The 20,665-nt window shown below is 34.7% G+C and overlaps 1 protein-coding gene across 3 annotated transcripts in view; it reads right to left on the minus strand.

The window, feature by feature from the left end:
* The window catches only part of KMT2E (lysine methyltransferase 2E (inactive)), a 98,367-nt gene that overhangs the window by 70,174 nt on the left and 7,528 nt on the right, over nt 1-20,665 (minus strand). For 2 of the 3 annotated variants that reach the window (XM_068550417.1, XM_068550415.1), the window contains exons 2-3: nt 6,404-6,476; nt 3,230-3,414 (exon numbers count right to left, since the gene is read on the minus strand). In XM_068550417.1, coding sequence (XP_068406518.1) covers nt 3,230-3,300 — 71 coding nt within the window. In that variant the 5' untranslated portion in view covers nt 3,301-3,414; nt 6,404-6,476. The remainder of the gene's footprint in view (nt 1-3,229; nt 3,415-6,403; nt 6,477-20,665) is intronic. The other variant, XM_068550416.1, reaches the window with a different exon arrangement.

The following is a 20,665-nucleotide window of genomic DNA, read 5'->3' on the forward strand; positions in this document are numbered from 1 at the left end:
CTTATTCAGAAAGAAACAGATCATTATGATCTCACTTAGAATTTTTATAACTAGCCTAGGCTTCATTGTTCTTTTCTCTTCTGAGAGCCTATACTTTGTTATTTGGTCTAGAACTTCTCTATCCAATACAGCAGCCTCTAGACATGTGCTACTGAACACCTGAAATGCGGCTAGTTTGAACTGAGAGGCACTGGAGGTGTAAAACCAACTCTTGGCAAGGTAATAGGGAACAGAAAATAGCAAAATACAAGATCCCTAACTCTGCAGGAAAGGTAAAACAAACCCAAGATTTTTTTAAAACTTAGTAATGAGAGGAAAAGAAATATGTAACAAAGAAGCTGGACTTGATGGGAATAATGAGTCTTATTTTAGAGACACAATAATCCAAGAGCAAACATCACTGAGTATAAAAATACCAGACTAGAGCTTAGCAAACCCATTCTTCATAGATCCTGAACCAGACCTTCAATTTCCTATCTATAAAATGCTACAGATAGCATGAACTCTATCTAGATGAACTCAGACTAGATGAACATTAAGTGATCAAATAAATTCCCCTTTACAGCCTTAGCAGTGAGCATAAATTTGGTCTAGTACACTAATTCACTCAATAAGCAATCATCAAGTACCTCCTAAACTTTATGTTAGTTTATTAGTGATATATTATAATTTAGCAGTACAATATTTAAAAAAAATATAACATATAATTAATAACATTATATAGCCACATGAGTGTAATAAAATGTAATTCTCTCTCTTTTTAAAAAACATTTTGAAATAATTATGTAGCTTCACAGGATCCTGCATCAACACAACTATAGTATCTTCTGATTACTTATTTGAAATAAAAAGGAAGCAACATGTTAATTACATCAACATTTCTTATGAAAACAGCTCCAAAAGCTTTATGTATCTGTGGGAATGGGTGGTGGGGTGATGTGATTTAAGCATCTTTTTAAGCTTCCAGGTTTTATATATTTATATATACATAGAGAGAAAAGTTTTTAAGTCTGAAAATTAAACCACAAAAATTCTGATAGTTGTCACATAACAGAAACTGGTACCAGCTATCCTTTCTGTGTCCACTGAGTAGAGGATACTATGCCCAAAGGACATACACTTGTATGTGGAATAGAAAAAACTAATTTCCTAAAACAGAAATGTTCTTTAAAAAATCGTCATTCTGTAATTACCTACAAATTGATCATTTTCTCATAATAAAAATGGCCACATTTGTATTAGGAAAGATTTGGCTCCACAATATAAATCATAATTTTTCTATACATGCTCTATAAATGCATTTAATAAAGAACACAGGCAGAAAGCAATCCCCTACACTGCCCTCTTTCAATATATTATTCATTCTCTTTTAACACCATAATTGATATGTGGCTTTCATTCTGTTTGTGAATTACCTTACAGTACACATACTAAACATGCAAACAAGGCAAAGGTGTATCTCACATTGTATACTGGACTAATTCCTATCTGGTATATAAATAATATTTCATAAATTACATCTTGTATTCAGTGCTTAAGAGGCCAATTTAAAAAAAGACTGTCAAGGCGAATATTTTTAGGAGGCAAAGAATCTTTGATTATTACCAATAAACACCTATAACTATCATCAGATATAGATTTGCATCTATCAGATGCTATACATTAAGAAAAACTAGTACTTTAGCCTGGGAACCTCTTGCCTGTCAAGCCCTGCTTCCAGGTTCTTTCCTTCCTTAGTAGTGTCACTATCTGGGCAGAATGAATGTCAATCAACTGTCATAAGAGTGCCATGTTTGGGAATCTATTACTTTACAACAAAAATAACACACAGTGTAAAAAAAATGACTTTTAAAAACTGTTATTATAATAATCATATAGTTAAATGGACTATGTAGCATATTACAGGAATACTAGAGAGCATCCCTGAGTCTTTCTCAGTGGCAGAAGCAGGAGTGGTGAAAACACTTCTAGACCATTTGAAATGCCAGCAAAAGGAGAATATTAACTGCAATTTTTGTCCTTTCTACATACCAGTTTTAGGAGCTCAAAAATAAATAAATTTGTTTGTTTTTCTTTTTTAACTTGAATTCAACTTTCTGGTCAATGAGCAACCCATTTAGCACAATACAACTACATATTGAATCCGAGAGCAAACATATGCATCTTCCCATCCTTTAGATTCCAACACTGTCACATGAACCCCTTGCAATTTCCAAAAACAATCAATTTTCACAGCAATAACTTAGTGTTAATGTAGTGGTCTTTCAAGATCAAAATAAAATGAAATCTATCCACACAACTGCCAAGACCAAAGAGTTAGAGGCAAGGAAGAACCTTTCACTGAATCCCTCAGAAATGGCTCCCATAAAAGCAAAAAGTGGCAAAGTACACATCTAGAAGGAAATACTCCCTTTTTCTTACTTAAAAATGGCCTGAATTTTATTTTTCAACTCAACTTTTTTTTTCTATAATTTACTTACAATTAAGTTAAACTTGCCAATCAAGAGCTACATTCTTTTTTTTTTTTAATTATTATTTATTTTATTTATTTATTTTTGGCTGTGCCGGGTCTTCGTTTCTGTGCGAGGCCCCCCCCCAGTTGCGGCAAGCGGGGGCCACCCCTCATCGCGGTGCGCGGGCCTCCCTCCCACTATCGCAGCCTCCCCTGCCGCGGAGCACAGGCTCCAGACGCACAGGCCCAGCAGCCGTGGCCCACGGGCCCCGCTGCTCCGCGGCATGCGGGATCCCCCCAGACCAGGGCTCGAACCCGCGTCCCCTGCATCGGCAGGCAGACTCCCAACCACTGCGCCACCAGGGAAGCCCTCAACTCAACTTTTTAAAAAACGAAGTAATTACTGTGTTTAAACGGATATTACAGTTCTTTAAAGATTCAAATTTAAAACCAAATTAATTTTCCAATATAAACATGAAAGATCTTACAATTTAAAAAAACAATAACCTGTTACCTTGACTCTTGATGTCAACAATTAGCAAATGGAAAAGACAAAAAAAATCTGAAAAAGATAGAGCATTTTGGCTCAAAATTATTTACAAAGTAATTTTAGTTAAAGGAATTTTTGCCTTTAAACTTCTGACATTTTATTTTAGCCAAGAGTCTAAAATGAGAAAAAATATAAATGCAAATCAAGCACTGCTTGGTTGTGCTAAAATAATTACATGAAATATTTTGCCTTTCCCTATCCAAAATACCTTTAATTTAAATACTTACTCTGAGCCTGCAGCCATTTCCAAGTATGACGTTTCTGCTGTATCAACCCCCAATGGGATCACTATGCTCATGACGTTCGCCTCTGGTAAATTCGATTACTATGGAGTCCTATGCATTGGTATCCAAAACACTGGGGCATGCCAGCCACAGTGCTCATTGCAAACATCTAAGTGCATCCACAAACCCTGTTTAAAAGAAAAGGGAACCAAAAGTTAATCATCTTCATATTCCCAACAACAGTCAACCTATAACAAAGGTAAGTAAAATACATGAAGAAAGCATTCTTTATTAAAATATCAATACCAATTGGAATTTGCTCAAGGAGTCTCTATTTTGTTTATTTTTCTGGAATTAAGTTATGAGATTATGATCAAAAGAAAAGTTTCTGAACCATAATCTTCCTTAGGGAATGAATTTAGGATGCCAAAAGAAGGATTACTAAGGCATATTGCTTAGTGAGGAACCAACAAATATTATTCATTTTGAAAGATAAAACAGAATTTCTTATAGCACTATCCAAAAATAAGTCTTCTTGGTTCAGTGAATGATTTAACAATAAACTAACAAATATTGAGACTTACTGTGGACTAGGCACCATACTAAGCTTTTACAAGGATGGTCTATTTAATCCTCACAACTCTGAGATAGGGATCTCCATTTTACCACCGAGGAATTCAAAAGCAACTAAGGTTAAATAACATAACCAAAGTTGCTCAGTTTAAGAGATAAAACCAGAATTTGAACCAATTCTACTCTATTGTTTATATATTTTTTAAAAAATCTATTTTATTTGTAATAAAGTCAATTGTTTTATAGTGGTTGTCATTTTCCATACTACATAAATACATGTATATGGAGGGAGTTTATTTCTCCAGCTTTCTCCCATGAGTTAATGATCCCTAATACAGACAATTAGAAGAGAAATATACTTGAATATTTTTAAATATTCTTGTCATATACTTGAATACTTATTTTTAAACAAACTTACCATAGTAACAAAAACATATTCAGCTTCCATATCAATTTTTCTAATCTAAATTCACTGTTTAACACCTGCTATATGTACTATGTGTGAAATACCTACTCGAAATATTTTCAGCAATGATACAGTACAACTCGGAACAAAGCAGACAGAGATAACCATATAAACAAGAGAAACAGTCAACATTGTCCCTCTCATGTTATACCTGAAATACTGAAGAGAAGTGTTTCTTCAAATAGCAATTCTTGTATTTATCTTTAATTTTTACAAGTAAGCTTGAGAATATCTACTCAGGTTAATTCCTATTTCACAGATGATGCAGATTGTGAGCTCATATCTTATGGGAAAAAAATACCAAAATATGGAAATAACGAGGTAATAGTGGTTTGAATTATCCAAGAAAACGAGCCTTTACTTTTAAACCATGTAAAACTGGGGGAGAGCTACTAGATTTCAAGTTATAACAAAAATATACAATAACAGGCAATTGCACTTAAAAGTGAAAAACATGAGCATTGGAGCCTATCTCTAACTCTCTAACAGTAGATGTGTGAGCTAGGCAAGTTATTTAACCACTCTAAGCCTCAGGTTCCTTGTTTATAAATGGGTATATATCCTCCTACGATTTCTGTGAAGAAAATGAAATAATGACTGTAAAGCATTTCATACACTACATTATGCATATTTAGCAATCAATAAGTGGTAGTCACATAAGAAGAGTTGATCTTACTTCAAAACCAAAAAACTGTGTAGATTTAAAAAAACTCTTTAGCTCTCATTGAAAGAGAATCTTCTAATAGTTTCTGAAAATGAAGTATGTAATTATGGTTCTCTATTTGCTAAGATTTTACAGTTTTCACCAAATTAAAATCATCCTCTTAAAAAAAAAAATCATTCTTTAAAAACAATTAAAGCAGGGTGAGACAAAGGAAAAATTGCCCTACCTCTTTTTCTGCACCTGCGACTGTTTTAGAATTACGTCATAAAAAGCTATATTTATTAACCTGCACAAAGCTATAAAATTATAAAATTTCTAAATGACAAAATGCAAGCAATATATAAATCAAATGTTATATTATTCTGTATTTCTTTAAAATATTGAAAACTTGGACCTAAGAACAGACAATTAAAATTAAAAAAAAAAATTTTCCTCCTGTTGGTAGCATCTAGTTGGTAGAAGTTTTCTTTAGCTCAGCTTATCCTAACATTTGACTCACAGGAAATCTTATATTTTAGGTATATGTTGTTAAATATTTAGTTGTATGTTTTTTTTTAAAACCAGAGGCAGAAACTAGAAAGCAGAAGTCAAATAATTATGTATTCTTTTAGGCAACTGAGTAATATTTCCAACCTACAACAATTTATTTGAATACGTATTTAATAGTGTCCCCCATTTTTATATAAATATACAGTCCTTAATAAACACTATATTTGAGCTGTTTTTAAATAGCAGTGAAGAGTTTGCCATAAGCCTATTTCAGACAATGGCTTATATTTTTGTGATTACTGCCTGTCTCTCAAATCCTGCACAGTGCGTAGAACATAAAAGGCACTCTACAAAGAAATGGTGAATGAATTAGAGCAGCCGGGATGAAACTGCAGTTCTGGCCTCATTAACCAAATGAGTTGTCAACCTATACAATTAAGCGCTATAAAAACAACCACATGGCACCTTCTCCAGAAATGCATCTCTCATCTAGAATCACAGAAGCTCATCCCCAGGATAACAACTCATCATCACATCCATAACAGAACCACAGACTCTGAGTTTGATTCAGCAAACAAGATGATCTCACAAATTTACTCACAAGAGGTCAGAAGGCAAGAGGTCATATCTACTGAGACCATAAAGTGGCAAATATTTCACTATATTCATTAATATCAAAAACTCCATAGCCAGAAAACTCATGCTGTTCAAAAATCCAGCTGATACTTAAAGCATAAATTCATTAGGGTCTTTAAAAATAAGAAAAAAAGAAAGGGAAAGACAATGCAGTAAACAGAAAAGATGTGAGCTTATAACACAGGCATAACTAGAGAAAAACAATTCAACACAATACAAACAACTACCACAAAGCTTTCATATCTTACATGTAAACAAAAAACTGGTTATACAACTGGCAAGTAAAATATATACAAAATACATTGAGAATAAATGGCAGCCATTAAAGAAATAATATAAAAGGAAATACCATGAGATGTCTGGTAAATCTGAGGTCCAAGAAAGAATAAATGTCTTCACAAAACCTGCTATCCAGAATAGACCTAGAAACCAAGTGAACATAGGAGTATTGAGCTGTTTATAAATGGCATAAAATTATAGGTATTGATACTTCTGTCTAACATGGAACCTAAAATCAAAGGGACTCAAATAAAGACAGCAGCTAATTCTTAAAAAAATAAATTTATTCTTCACTCTTTTATACAAATGAATGTAAACACAAGTAAAGGAAACAATGCTAAATACCAAATCAAACTGGAAAGAAACTGGGAAAAAACGATATTAAAAACAGATTTAGGGGAATTCCCTGGTGGTTCAGTGATGAGGACTCTGCACTTTCACTGCTGAGGTGTGGGTTCAATCCCTAGTCAGGGAACTAAGATCCCACAAGCCTCGTGGCACGGCCAAAAAACCACACAAAAAACAAAAAATACAAAACAAACAAACAAAACAACCCCACAGATTTAGCAGAGCAAAGGCATTGATACCAAAACAAAACCAAACAAAACCCTAAAGTAGGAAAAATGAGATAAAAGGCAAGAAGGAAAAGCAATTAAATTAGAAAACAGTTTATCAGAAGAACTGGAAAACTGAGGCTGCTTTTAAGACCACATTAAGAAGTTCAAAAAACAAAAAAATACCACTGAAAAGATAAATATGATACCCAAAAGGCAGAAAAGATGAAAATATGAGGAAAATTTTTTTCTAAAATTACAAATAAAGGGCCCAACCCAATTTAACATAATCTCTTTGAGGAAAGGGTCATTTATTATTACCTTTCAGTCCTTAATAAACACCTTACATAGAGCTCAATAAATATTTAAAATTAAATCCATGTTTACATTTTGGACATATAACAAGAGAATAAGCGGGTGAATCTGGGGCTGAATTACTAATAGAAATGAAACAAAGAAACTTGAAAGAAATTGTGAGGTACCACATACCTGAGATTTTCTTATAAATCAGAAATTAAACTGCCCTCATTATTCATTTGTGATTTTAATTTTACTTACAGCTGTTGACTAAGGTATAACAAAAAAGGGTACTAGTTAATCAAAATCTATTACCAAGTTACTACCTACGAAACTTTGGTCAACTCATTTCACTATTCTGGGCTTCAACTATAAATGGAGGCAGGTTAGGCTGATGATCTTACAGTTTAAATCTTACAATCACAAGTACATTAACAGATTAGTCCTGATAATCAAAATGACAGATAAATATCAGATTCTAAAAAGAATAAGACAATAGAATGAATTATGTATTTCTCTAACTGGGTTAATGTTAGTATTAGCCAGTGCTCTATAAGCACTTACCTGATACTCAAACGTCCCCAAATAGAGGTTATAATAATAATGATGATAAATACTGCTTACAATGCTTAATCCTCACAATGAGCCTATGGCATAGGTACATTTATTACCCCATTTCACAGATAAGGCAGAGAAGTTAAACTTGTCCAAAGTTCCATAGCTAATAAATAGAAGAATCAGGTTTTGAACCCTAACAGTCTGATTCCAGAACCTACACAGTAGTTTCCCTGAAATTAAAATTTGCCAGATGATTGGTAAAATAAATAAAATAAAATCCAGAACTTACAGTTAAGGGGGAAAAACTGACAACTGCCTCTCTCAAAAAGAGGAGAAATTAAATAACTACATAACTGTTTCACTGCAGAACATCTGGACTGCATTCATTCTGGCACACTAAATGAAAAAACAGTAACAAAATCTACTTTGCTCCCCCCCGAAACCTAATCTATACTTAATAAACCTCCATGCATTCCACAGCAACGCATTAAAACACTACAAAGTAAAGATGCATGGGCTCAAAGTCTAAAATTTGCATTTAAAGTATTTCAGGGACAGTGCAAAGCACATACTCAAAGGATAAAAATATTTAAATTCCCTATTATTTTTCAGGGACAAACAGATGCCTTGCTAGTGAATTGAAAGCAACCCAAAAGTTAAGGGAACCAGGCTCCAAATTTGAGATTACTAATGTATACGTAAGTATCCTCAATTCCTTATATAGAACTATTTGTTAAGCAAAGACCACCTATCTAACCAGTTGAATTTTAACTTGAGTCTCCCTTTGATAACCATTTCATTCCTAGAGATAAAGAATTTCACCAATTCAACTTACACTATAATCTTTTATAGCAAATAAACTCTCTATTTAAAAAATCTTTCTTCTGGTAGTCAGGATTAATGTTGATGGATCTACATGAAAAATGGAAACCTATATATAAAATTCAATGTTCAAAACACACAGTTTCTGGTTCTATACAAGAGTTCCACAGAGTTTCACCATACCATATTTTAGTACAATTCCAACCACTAGTACTAAATTCAATATCAAAATAGCAATGCTCCAGTTTTCACACTCTGCCACCTATTAATAATGGTTACTTATTCTCTTGAAGCCTTAGTTCCTCATCTGTAAATAGGAATAATCATAAAACATATTTCTGAATTGTTTCAAGGATTCTGTGTGCCACTCAGTTAAGTATTAGCTATGATTACCAGATAACATTTCTGGGAATTAAATATTTAGGAAAAGTCCTTAAAAAGATGAGTATTGGACCATATGATATCACTTATGATATCACTGGAATCTAAAACATGATACAAATAAACTTATTTACAAAACAGAAACAGACTCACAGACATAAAAAACAAATTTATGGTTACCAAAGGGAAAGGGGGTTGGGGAGCAATAAATTAGGAGTTTGGGATTAGCAGACACCAACTATACATAAAATAGATAAACAACAAGGTCCTACTGCATAGCACAGGGAACTATATTCAATATCCTGTAATAAACCGTAACAGAAAAGAAAAAAAAAAAGTATTGGAGAACAATTCTCAGCTATTGTACTTGTGAAAGTCAAGTAAACTATTAAGAATTTCTGATCTATTCTAGAATCCATTCTTGTCAGTAAAGGAGAAAGGATGCTGCTGTGTTGGACTGCAAATCAGAGAATGTGACAGAAGTAGCTTCACTTAAAAAGGCAACAGCCAGGGACTTCCCTGGCGGTCCATCCGCTAAGACTCCACACTTCCACTGCAGGGGGCCCGGCTTTGATCCCAGGTGGGGGAACTAAGATTCTGCATGCTGTGTGGTATGGCGGAAAAAAAGGAGAAGGGGGGGGGGGGGGGGGAAAAAGCCAACAGCCAAACCTCTTTATTATAAACTCTAAACATACTGTTTCGATTATTTTCTTAAAATAAAATCAGAGCAATGGTTAAAATAACTAGGGCATCAGGCCCTTAAAGTCCTTTTTACAGAATTTTTGTCAAAACAAGATTGGCTCTAGTAAGAGTAAATTCTTTAAAGAATAAGCCAATGCCAACCCTCATGATACTACCCAACGAGCACCAAACCACCCCTATACAGTTAAGAATGAGGCACTTTCCCAAATCAGCCAGTATTTGGCAGTACTTCACACTGGCTTACCTTGCAACCCAGTTTACCTTATCTTCAGCTCACTAGAGATTTGATATTGTAATCAAAATAAATTAAAGTATCAAGAAGTACAACCTTTAAAAAAAAATGACTACAAAGAGTGAGGCTTAGTGTAAATTTTGGTTGATAATGATGTGCCAATGTTGGTTCAGAGAATGTAACAAATGTACCATGATGATGAGAAAAGTTGATGGTGAATATGATATTCTGAACTGTTTGGCATCATATAATGGGGTACCACTCTAACAGGGTTTGGGGAAGCTATTCGAAACACCAATTCTTCAACCTGTCAAAGTACTGGTACACTCCTCTATTACCACCCCAAAACAACCTTGAATTAAAATAATTAATTTCAATACTATCCAGTTTTTTAATGTACCACATCATTATTTTAAAACAGTATTCATCATTCCCTAAAGTGTTGGAGGTCACTAACCTCTGGTGTAAAATCTAACAAAATGTAGCCTTTGAAGCAATTCAGTGATTGGTAACTGGTTAGTCTCTGGGTGCAAATGTACAATTTCTGTTTCCTACACACACAAACTATTTTTAGAATGAGTTCAGTCTTTGTTCATACCCGAGTATATAAGTAACAAAAGTGATTTCATTCTAAACAGTTACCTATTCCCACTTTTTACTTGCCATGTGGCCCACGACTATATGCCGTAGAATGTACTGCTTGATATACAAACACAGAAGAAAAAGAATCTTCAAATTTAAGAATTTCATCTTCCCAATTCCTTAAAATCTTACTTTTATGTACAAAAGTAATGAGTACTGTAAAGCATAACACCACATACTTAAGTGGGTTCTAAACCTTCCTTTAGTTAAAAAAAAAAAAAAAAAAAAATTGTTGTCTATGTGAGCAATTTTTAAACTGTACTCCCAATAGTCCTAACAGAGTTGGGGATTGAGATAATAAAAGACAACAGAGTCAGGGAAGTTAACAAAAGAAAATGAGAGACAATATGTTCTGTAGATTTAAAAGGAAAAGTCTGAAGCTGCAATGTTCTATGGGGTAGCTACTAAATGAGAAAATAACATTAAGTGGAACACTACTTAGCATTATAAAGGAATGAACTACAGATACATGCAACACCTTGGATGCATCTCAAGGAAACTGTACTGAGTGAAACAAAGCCAATCTCAAAAATGTCACACATACTGTATAATTTCATTTATCTAACATTCTTGAATGACAAATTATAGAAAAAGAGAATAGTGTAGTAGTAAGAGCACAACACCAGGGATCCTTGTGGTGATGGAACTGTTCTGTATCTTAACTGTGGTGGTGGAGATACGAACCTACATATGATAAAAATGAAAAGAACTATATACACACAACACACACACAAGTACAAGTAAAACTGGGGAAATCTGAACATAATGGGTGAACTGAATCAATGTCAATATTGTGGTCATATTGTGCTACAGTTTTGCAAGATGTTACCACTGAGGGAAACCAGGGAAAGGATACAGAATTTCTATTATTTCTTACAATTGCCTCAAAATTAAAACTTTTAAAAGTGACATTAAAATTGTGGCCCTCAAACTTTGACTATTGATAGAAACTTTCCTACAAATAAAATCTTACACAGAAATCTAATCATCTATTTTTATTCTAGGATTAAAAAAATGTTTTAATCTCCTATGCTTTTCCCAGTGATTGCTAGTGTCAACTTTAAATGTTGTGTTAAGGAGGCTACAGCCAGATACAAATGGGAGGTGGCCCCAGTGATTAATGGTATTTGCTAATGGGCACAGTAGGCCCATTATTTGCTTTTTTACTTCATTATTTGCTATGTCTGCGGTTAAAGAAGGTGGCAAGAGAATGTCCCTGCCTGCACATCCTCCCACCTTCCAGTTAAGTTCCATTAAAAATCTAAGAATCCCTGGAGAATAGTTTGAAAATCATTGGCTAAAAGAAAATACTTACTGACTCAACATGTGACATAAAAAACTTATCGCACTGGTGAATTCTCTTGTCCAAAGGCAAAAAACAAAAACAAACAGAAAAACAGTCTTCCAAAAAGTAGTGTTAAAACATTGTAATTAAAAATCAAACAAAATCAACAATAAAAATCCTGCATTTATCTTTTAGTCACTCAACCTATACAATCAAGCTGGTTCATTCTTGCCTTTTTAGCCTTCAAATAAGTATGTCACCAGGAGAGGGCATACTTTTCGACTGAAACAAACTCGGCAATAATTTTATTCTCTCATTCTTGATTCTAATCTCAAGCAAAACAATGTCCTCACTCTTCAGGATGAACTAAGTATTCCTTCTATCACTATTTTAATCATTTCTTTTAGTCTGAACCTTGAATCCTCGTTTCCCTATATAAAAACAAGAACTGTGCATCAAATCTAATTAATTAATAGGATTTAAACAAATCTTTCTGATCCTACTGTCTACATTTTCTTATCTCAGACCTAGTCTACCAGATTAAGTTTCTAAGTAGTCTCTCGCCCTATTCTGACTTGACCTTTAAACCAGTGGTTCTCAAACACAGATCTACAAAATGCCACTTTTCATATACCTGGGGTTAGGGGTTGAAAATAACAGATTCACAGGCCTCACCCTAGAGATTCTGATTAAGTAGGTCTGGGATGTGGCCTGGATGTCTTAAAAAAAAAAAAAAAGAGAAGAAAGACATTTGCTCCAGTGCTCTATTTTAGAACACTTGCTGAAACACTGAATATACTTCAAAGCCCACTAGTTTCCTAATTTTGCCCTCTTCAAAAAAGCATAATAGCTCACAGTAATAACAGGTTCCTAATCTTGGCATTTTATCAGGTTACCCTAGTTCCATACTAATATCCCAATATATAAATCCACTGATTATGTCAGTCTTTTTGTGATTGTTGGCATATCCTTGTTCATTCTCCTTCAAGTTTTCAAAAGTCATTTTCCTCTATTTATATCCATCCCACTCTATAAATAAAAATCTTACTAAACCTTCGAGGATTGTTTAAGTACCAGCGCTTCCTTGAAGCCTCAACTTCCCAACTTTGACATCTCTGCCACAAAACTAGCTTTCAGATCTCCAGCAGATCAACCTCTTGAGCACTGTTTCCTTATCTGCAAACAAAAATTTGACCAGGTTAACTCAAAAAACTGTTACAGCTATAAGGCCTCTTATACACTAATCTCTTCCCTTCTTAACTTCCCAAAGAATATTATTACTTACATTTTTTTAACCACTGGTTTATATTTTGACACACTTTTTGGAAACAAGTGTTAGATATACAGCTTCCACAAATAGATCATGTACTTCACTCTATAGCAAGAACTGAAATATTTACATACTAGCTCTCAAAGCTTGGAATATAGTGGCTAAGATACCACCTAAGTTATTCTTGCTTAAACCACACTTCCTTTAACACATTTAATCCTCTCCTCTCCTTTTAGATGAACGTGAACATACCTTAAAAACAAAACAAAAAATCTGCCATTAAAGAACGTTAGCGACTGATTTCCTTTTGGAACCTTTTTTTAATTGCGTCTTTCTCCCTTATTACTCTAAAATCTGGTTGTCCTTTAAGGCTCAATCCTCCCCATTATTAGTCTCCACCAATCTTGGATATAACCATTAATTCCTGATTTCCTATTCCTAGCCATCTACAAGATATATATCTATTCAAATACCTGCCATCACTACAAAAATCAAACTTTCCAACTGAATCTTTTTCACACACCTTCTTCCATTCCATTTTTTATTAGTACCCTTTTCTCCCAGTTCTCTTTTTAATCGTTCTTTTCTCTAGTTTATTACATTTGGTCACCCAGTCTTCTGTGCCTCCCCAGTGTTTCAGATTCACTCTTCCTCAATTTCTGTGGCCCCCACCACGATCTTCATCATCTGAAAAATTTCCAACAATCAACAACTCTTCCAGCTTATCACCATCAAGTTCTGAGTACTTTGTCTCCAAACAATGGAAGAAATCTTGAGTGTTAAGCATTTCTCCCCCCAAATTATGGCAACTATTCTTTCAAAATATAATAAATTCAAATTCATTCATTTAACATACTTATTGAGCATATACTATTCCCTGGATACTGTTCTAAGTGCTGGGGAATGAGCAGTGAACAAAATTAAGCTGCCCTTCTTTCTAGAGTAATGAAAACAAAAACAAAAATAAACAAACGGGACCTAATGAAACTTAAAAGCTTTTGCACAGCAAAGGAAACCATAAACAAGGCAAAAAGACAACCCTCAGGATGGGAGAAAATTAAGTTGCCCTTAAGACATCTGAAATGAGCTATGACAATCTAATATAATCAAGGGTATCTTAGAATAGTTTTCTTAAGTAACTGCCTTGGAGTAATAATTTGTGTATTCTCATTACCTTGCCAAGAACGAGTCCTTTTTAAGGATCAGTGGAAAGCTATGATGATTTTCAAATGACTTTAATTAAAATTCTCGATCAGTCACTCTTTAGCTATGTGACCCTCAGTCTCTCTAGGCCTCTCATGAAAAATGGGTAAAAGATCTACCTGCAGAGTTGCTGTGCAGAGAAAATAAGATATGTAAATACACTGTAGATACTCATTTATGGATGTTAGTGTTGTGCCTCTTAGAATTAAAGCCATGAAGTTTATATTTTCCAATCCAAAGATAATTTAATCAATTCCAGTCAAAATATTGTTGGCTACCAAGGACATACAAATGGTGAAAGAACACATGAAAGAACAAATGGTTAAAGAACACACGTGTTTAAAATATTTACTTTTGGGCTTCCCTGGTGGCGCAGTGGTTAAGAATCCACCCGCCAATGCAGGGGACACGGGTTCAAGCCCTGGTCTGGGAAGATCCCATGTGCCGCGGAGCAACTAAGCCCGTGCGCCACAACTACTGAGCCTGCGTTCTGGAGCCCGCGAGCCACAACTACTGAAGCCCGTACGCCTAGAGCCCATGCTCCACAACAAGAGAAGCCACTGCAATGAGAAGCCCGCGCACCGCAACGAAGAGTAGCCCCCACTCCGCGCAACTGGAGGAAGTCCATACACAGCAACAAAGACCCAACACAGCCAAAAAATAAATAAATAATAAATAAATAAATAAATTTTAAAATTTACTATCAAATCTTAAGTCTAAAATAAGAGTACTTTAATTTCTAAGTATCTAACAACCTACAAAGTCAGCAAGAGACCAAAATGAATAAACAAAGGAAAAATACTTTCCATGTTTAAACCGTTTACTTTTATGGAATTTTTCCCAGTCCTTTGATCCCAGGGCTTACAGTATTCAAAGATCAGCTTCCCCCTTTTCATATGTTAATATAAAAACAAAAACAAAAACCTAGAAATAGAGGACTGGTGTATTACTACTAGAGAGTTGAAACTTGGAGAAAAAGTCTATGCATCTTACTCAAAAATGAATTACGGCATTAACAGATCTAAGTCTCTATTAGAAAAGCTTTTAGAGGCATATAATCACTGAGAAATTTTACAATAAAGAAAAAAATAAAGTGTCAAGAATGAAGTTGGTAGATACAACGAGTTCTATAGTGACCAGTATATTTGCTATAAGACAGGCTGCACCCACTTTCACTTTCAAACTTCATTATAAAGACCTTTATGTGAAGAGATTAAATGAAAAATAATCCACATGTACTGAGCTGACCGGCCACTCTTATAAAAGTCATTTGAACACGAAGAAAGAAGTTGCTGTGTGAAGTCAGGGACCGAACTAGAAATACTTTTGCCCAAATCCATAATGAACCACTTACTTCAGTCTATAAGAAGCATAAACCTGAAACTTCTTCTAAGTGATAGTTTAGGCTATACCAGCAGAATGTCTTCTGAAATCTCCACCATGACTCTAGATTAAATTTCAATGATAAATATCACAGCTTCTCAGATACTCTCAAAGTAAATACACAACAAAAGAACTTTCGTGTTTTGGCACAACCACACCACATCCATAAAATCCGCCAGTTTTAACACGGAATTAAAAAATCAAGCAGTTACTACATTAATGTATAACTAAAAAGTTACTACTAACATAGAGCAACTAGGTTACAACACACCAATTACAGGCTGAAATATGAAAATGAAACAAACTGATCCCAGTTATATTAGCCAACACAATCATCAGCTACTTCCTTTAGGAAATATGTGCAAGATAAGCAAGCCAAAATTAGTAGCTACCATGATGCTTCCACATAGAGGGCATTCAACTATCTGCCACTAAATGAATCTAATTTATAATACTATCAGAGTTAGAAAGGTCCTAAAGAAGAGTACAACTTAAATCTCACAAGATTAACAAAGGCTATTGGATCTTAACATGTCAATGTATCTGTTAAATTCTAGAGACAAATGAAATCTGTCATTTCATCTAGGTAGGGTCATATAAACCCCATTGGACAAACCTGAGTCTAATTCTGAAAGAACATTTTTAGATCTCCAAGATACTAAATGAAAAAAGAAAGTTACAGAATACAGTTAAGATCCATCCTGTTTTGGATTAAACAGAGAAATCTGGATTTAGATACAAAAAATAGGGACTAGAAGTTTGAGTTCATCAAAGTCAGTCATTTAACATGGAGAATCATGAAAAAATTATATATAAATTATTATAAAGACTATTTTTAATTTATAATATCATTCATCAATATTTTGGTGTCAAGCCAAAATATTTTTTGAATATGGCTCCCCTAATTCGAATTCTGGGTTCTCGTTCTTGTAGAAACCATATCTATAATGTATTACCTATGGTTTTTGGTTTTCGATTATTCCAAGGTAAGAAATCACCTAGACACTTGTGCAGCAGTGTGAATGCAGACTTCCTTCTAGATTTTTATTATTTTTCCCCATAATCTTTTAGTTGTCTTACCAATACCTAACCTGACAATTTTCTTCAGTAATTAATTTGCCTTTATCAAGTTTTCCAAAGCATTTAACTTAGTTTTCATTTAAACAATTCTCTCTTCACATTCACTTAACTCTGTCTTATGTAATACCTAACTAATACAAACAGAATACAAGTACAATGGGATTAGCCAGTTTGGGAACAAACATATGACTATTGTGAACATTCAACTCAACTAGTGGCAGCAGCACAGAGTAGTTTATTTACATCATTCAACATGTAATGGGCATCAGTATTTTCTACAGAAGGAATATTAATCCTGAAGGTTGGTTGAACGAAGGTTACAGAAACTTTTACAGCATCTACATAAAACACCACAAGAAAAATACAGAAATTAGAAACAGTCATCACCTCAGCATAAGAGAGAAGCTAAGGATGGGAGTCAGAGACTCACTTTTTTCCTGAAACTATAGCAGCAACAACTTACAGAGCTTACCAAGATTTTATACATATTAACTCATAGAATTCCAAAACAAGTCTGTATCAACTATATTTCAATTAAAAAAAAAAGACTCTAGGGCTTCCCTGGTGGCACAGTGGTTAAGAATCCACCTGCCAGTGCAGGGGACACAGGTTCAAGCTCTGGTCCGGGAAGATCCCACATGCCGCGGAGCAACTATGCCCGTGCGCCACAACTAGTGAGCCTGCGCTCTAGAGACCACAAGCCACAAATGATGAGCCCGCGTGCCACAGCTACTGAAGCCCGCGCGCCTAGAGCCCGTGCTCTGCAGCAAGAGAAGCCACTGCCATGAGAAGCCTACGCACCGCAACGAAGAGTAGCCCCCGCTCGCAGCAACTAGAGAAAGCCCGCACACAGCAACGAACACACAACACAGCCAAAAATAAAAAAAATAAAAAAAATAAAAGACTCTATAAGACAGGCTCTATTATTATGTCCATTTTGCAGATCAAGAACCTAAGGCACAAAAAGGTAAGAAACTTGCCCAAGGTCACACAGGAGTACAACCTAGTTTGAATGCAGTCAAATTAAAGCAGCGTGGTTCTAGAGTTTCTACTCTTTACCCCTCTGCAATACTGCCTCTAAAGAAGTACTGAGTTCTTTTAATAAGCATATATTACCTTCATAATCTTAACAATTTTAGGGAGTAAATACGCATGTCCTAGTATATCACTCCCCAAGGGTAATTTTTCAGTGGCTCTCCCATAAAAGGCACTCCTTTATCCTGGCATTCAAGACTCACCAAAACTTGATCCCAACTGGTACTGCTATAATTCCAATCCAAGACTCTTCTAGAAACCAACAGATCATCTTGAATTGGGATACAGAAAAGCACTAAATATAGAGTCTGTCACATGACATTGCACAAAGACCAGTATTTCCTCATTTAGAGAATCCAGAAGCCTGGCTTCTCAAGAGAAGAGTCAGCATGGTTTCTTGGAAAAGTATAAAGCACCAAGCATCAGGATCTAAATTTTAATCCTTGATCAACCATAATCTAATATGATCTTGGAAAAATTATTTAACCTCCCTGGGGCTGAGTCTACCTGTAATATAAAAGACAAGAGCTAAAATAGTGTAAAAATCAGCTGAGACTAGTACTCAACTGCAAATTCAAGGCCTCTCTAGATGTGATTATGTAGGTCTGGAATGGGGCCCAAGAATGTTCATTTTAATAAGCACTCCATGTAAATGATACATGTGGTCCCTGGGCCACAATAAGAATATTTAGGGCTTCCCTGGTGGTGCAGTGGTTAAGAATCTGCCTGCCAATGCAGGGGACACGGGTTCAAGCTCTGGTCCGGGAAGATCCCACATGCCACGGAGCAACTAAGCCTGTGCGCCACAACTAGTGAGCCTGCGCTCTAGAGCCCACGAGCCACAACTACTGAAGCCCGCGCGCCTAGAGCCTGTAGTCCACAACAAGAGAAGCCACCGCAATGAGAAGCCCACGTCCCGCAATGAAGAGTAGCCTCCACTAGCCGCAACCAGGGAAAAGCCTGTGCGCAGCAACGAAGACCCAATGCAGCCAGAAACGATAAATAAATAAAATAATAAAATAAATAAATTAAAAAAAAAAAAAAAGAATATTTAAACAAAAGATCTCACAAGTCAATTGTAACTCTAGTTTCTTAACTTTAGTCAATAGGGTGCTACTTTACATGTCCAGATTGGGGGTTTGGGCCTAAAAGAAAATCCTCTAATTCATCATGGGACTTGTTTTTGCACCTTTCCCTCTATACTTTTTTAAAACAACTGGCTAAGATTTGGTAATGCTACAAATTGAACTTTCCTTCTCTTAAGATACAGTTGGATACAGTTGATTCAAATGAGTTTTAAGTCAACAAAGCACCTATAGAATGCTACAAATCCACTGTATCATCTTGTTAATCCTCACTATTCTGAAATATGATCATCTTAATTTTCTCAGAAGGGAATTTAAGTTTTATAGAATAAAGTCTCCACTCTATAAGTATTCACAACACTTTTCTTCTACCAGTCCCTCTGAAAATTTCCAAAGAAATTAAATTAATAGTTTTCATTCAATATGTTACCCAGGACCTGAATCAGTGTAACATTCAAATTATCATCCAAATTCACTACCAATATTTTGCTATAAATGAAAGGAAATGTGCCAAATTGATAAAAGTGTCATCACAATGTAATTAAAGTCTAAATATGTGTTTTGTTTCTTGTCCCTTTCTTGTTCTTCTGAACTTCTTTAAAAGGAGTATGTATTTTTCATTACAAGGGTCCAAAAATCATACACTGCTTTGACCTAAGGGTTATAGATGTTTGATGCTCTGCTGTATTACCATCTTACCAACCCCTTTTTAAAAAGCATTGACTTGTGTATATGGACAAAAAGAACCTGTCTCAATGATTTCAGAAAAAAATATTTTAACTTTAAAAAAATTACTTAAAGGAAGAATTTTTTTAATGGAAGAAGGGAAATAGCACCATAATTAAATCATGTATTTTTAGCCTTGTGTTAGAAATCAAACTGCTAGCATTAGTAACAAATCATAAACCTAAACAACTGTTAAAGGCTCATTTAACAATAATTCTAAAAACTGAATGAGGAATTGGAACTACATCATTTAAACATTTTTTTAACAATCAAAGTACTTAATTTCTGTGTTCTGAATTTCAAATTAGGCTAGATTCAAGAAACTATTTTAAATCCCATTTGTGTGGAAAACCGTGCAGGAATACTATCTAAATTATCTACACTTTTCTTCCTTAAAATTCATTTATTTGTTGTGATTACAAAAGCAACCTATATGCGTTACAGAAAAACCAAAATGGAAAAAGAAACTCCCACAATACCAATTACCCAGAAACAAACCACTGCTAAAAATCTTGGTAAATGTGCAGTCACCATAGTAAAAACTTATTCAGGTAAGAATCATCAATAGACACTAAATCTAAGAAAGGAAAGTCCATGAGGAACAGGATATTTACACAATTTCAAAATATCTCCCCACAAATTACTTAATAATGGCAAAATGAGAAACAGTAACTATACAATGGAGAAACTCCTCAATACCTTAACCAAGCAATCAAAACGAACGTACTGGTAGTGGGCAAACAAACATCAAGTGTCTCCAGATGATAGAAAAACACATATTACTTATCTAGTGTTCCAGCCCAAAATGTAAAATCTGAATTTAATTATGAAGAAAACTTAGACAAACCCAAATTGAGAGGAACTGAATAAATATCTAGCCTACCAATGTTATGACAAAAGACTGAGGAACTCTCTTCCAGACTACAGGAAACTAAAGAGACCTAAAGAACTAAATGTAATCTACGATCCTGGATTAGCTACTGTACCAGAAAAAAATACTAATAAAGGGCATAATTGGGACAACTGATGAAAATGGAATAGGGACAATAATCTAGATAAAAGTATTACACCCATGCT

This window comes from Eschrichtius robustus, chromosome 8 (genome assembly GCF_028021215.1).
Source record: "Eschrichtius robustus isolate mEscRob2 chromosome 8, mEscRob2.pri, whole genome shotgun sequence".
Taxonomy (NCBI): Eukaryota; Metazoa; Chordata; class Mammalia; order Artiodactyla; family Eschrichtiidae; genus Eschrichtius; species Eschrichtius robustus.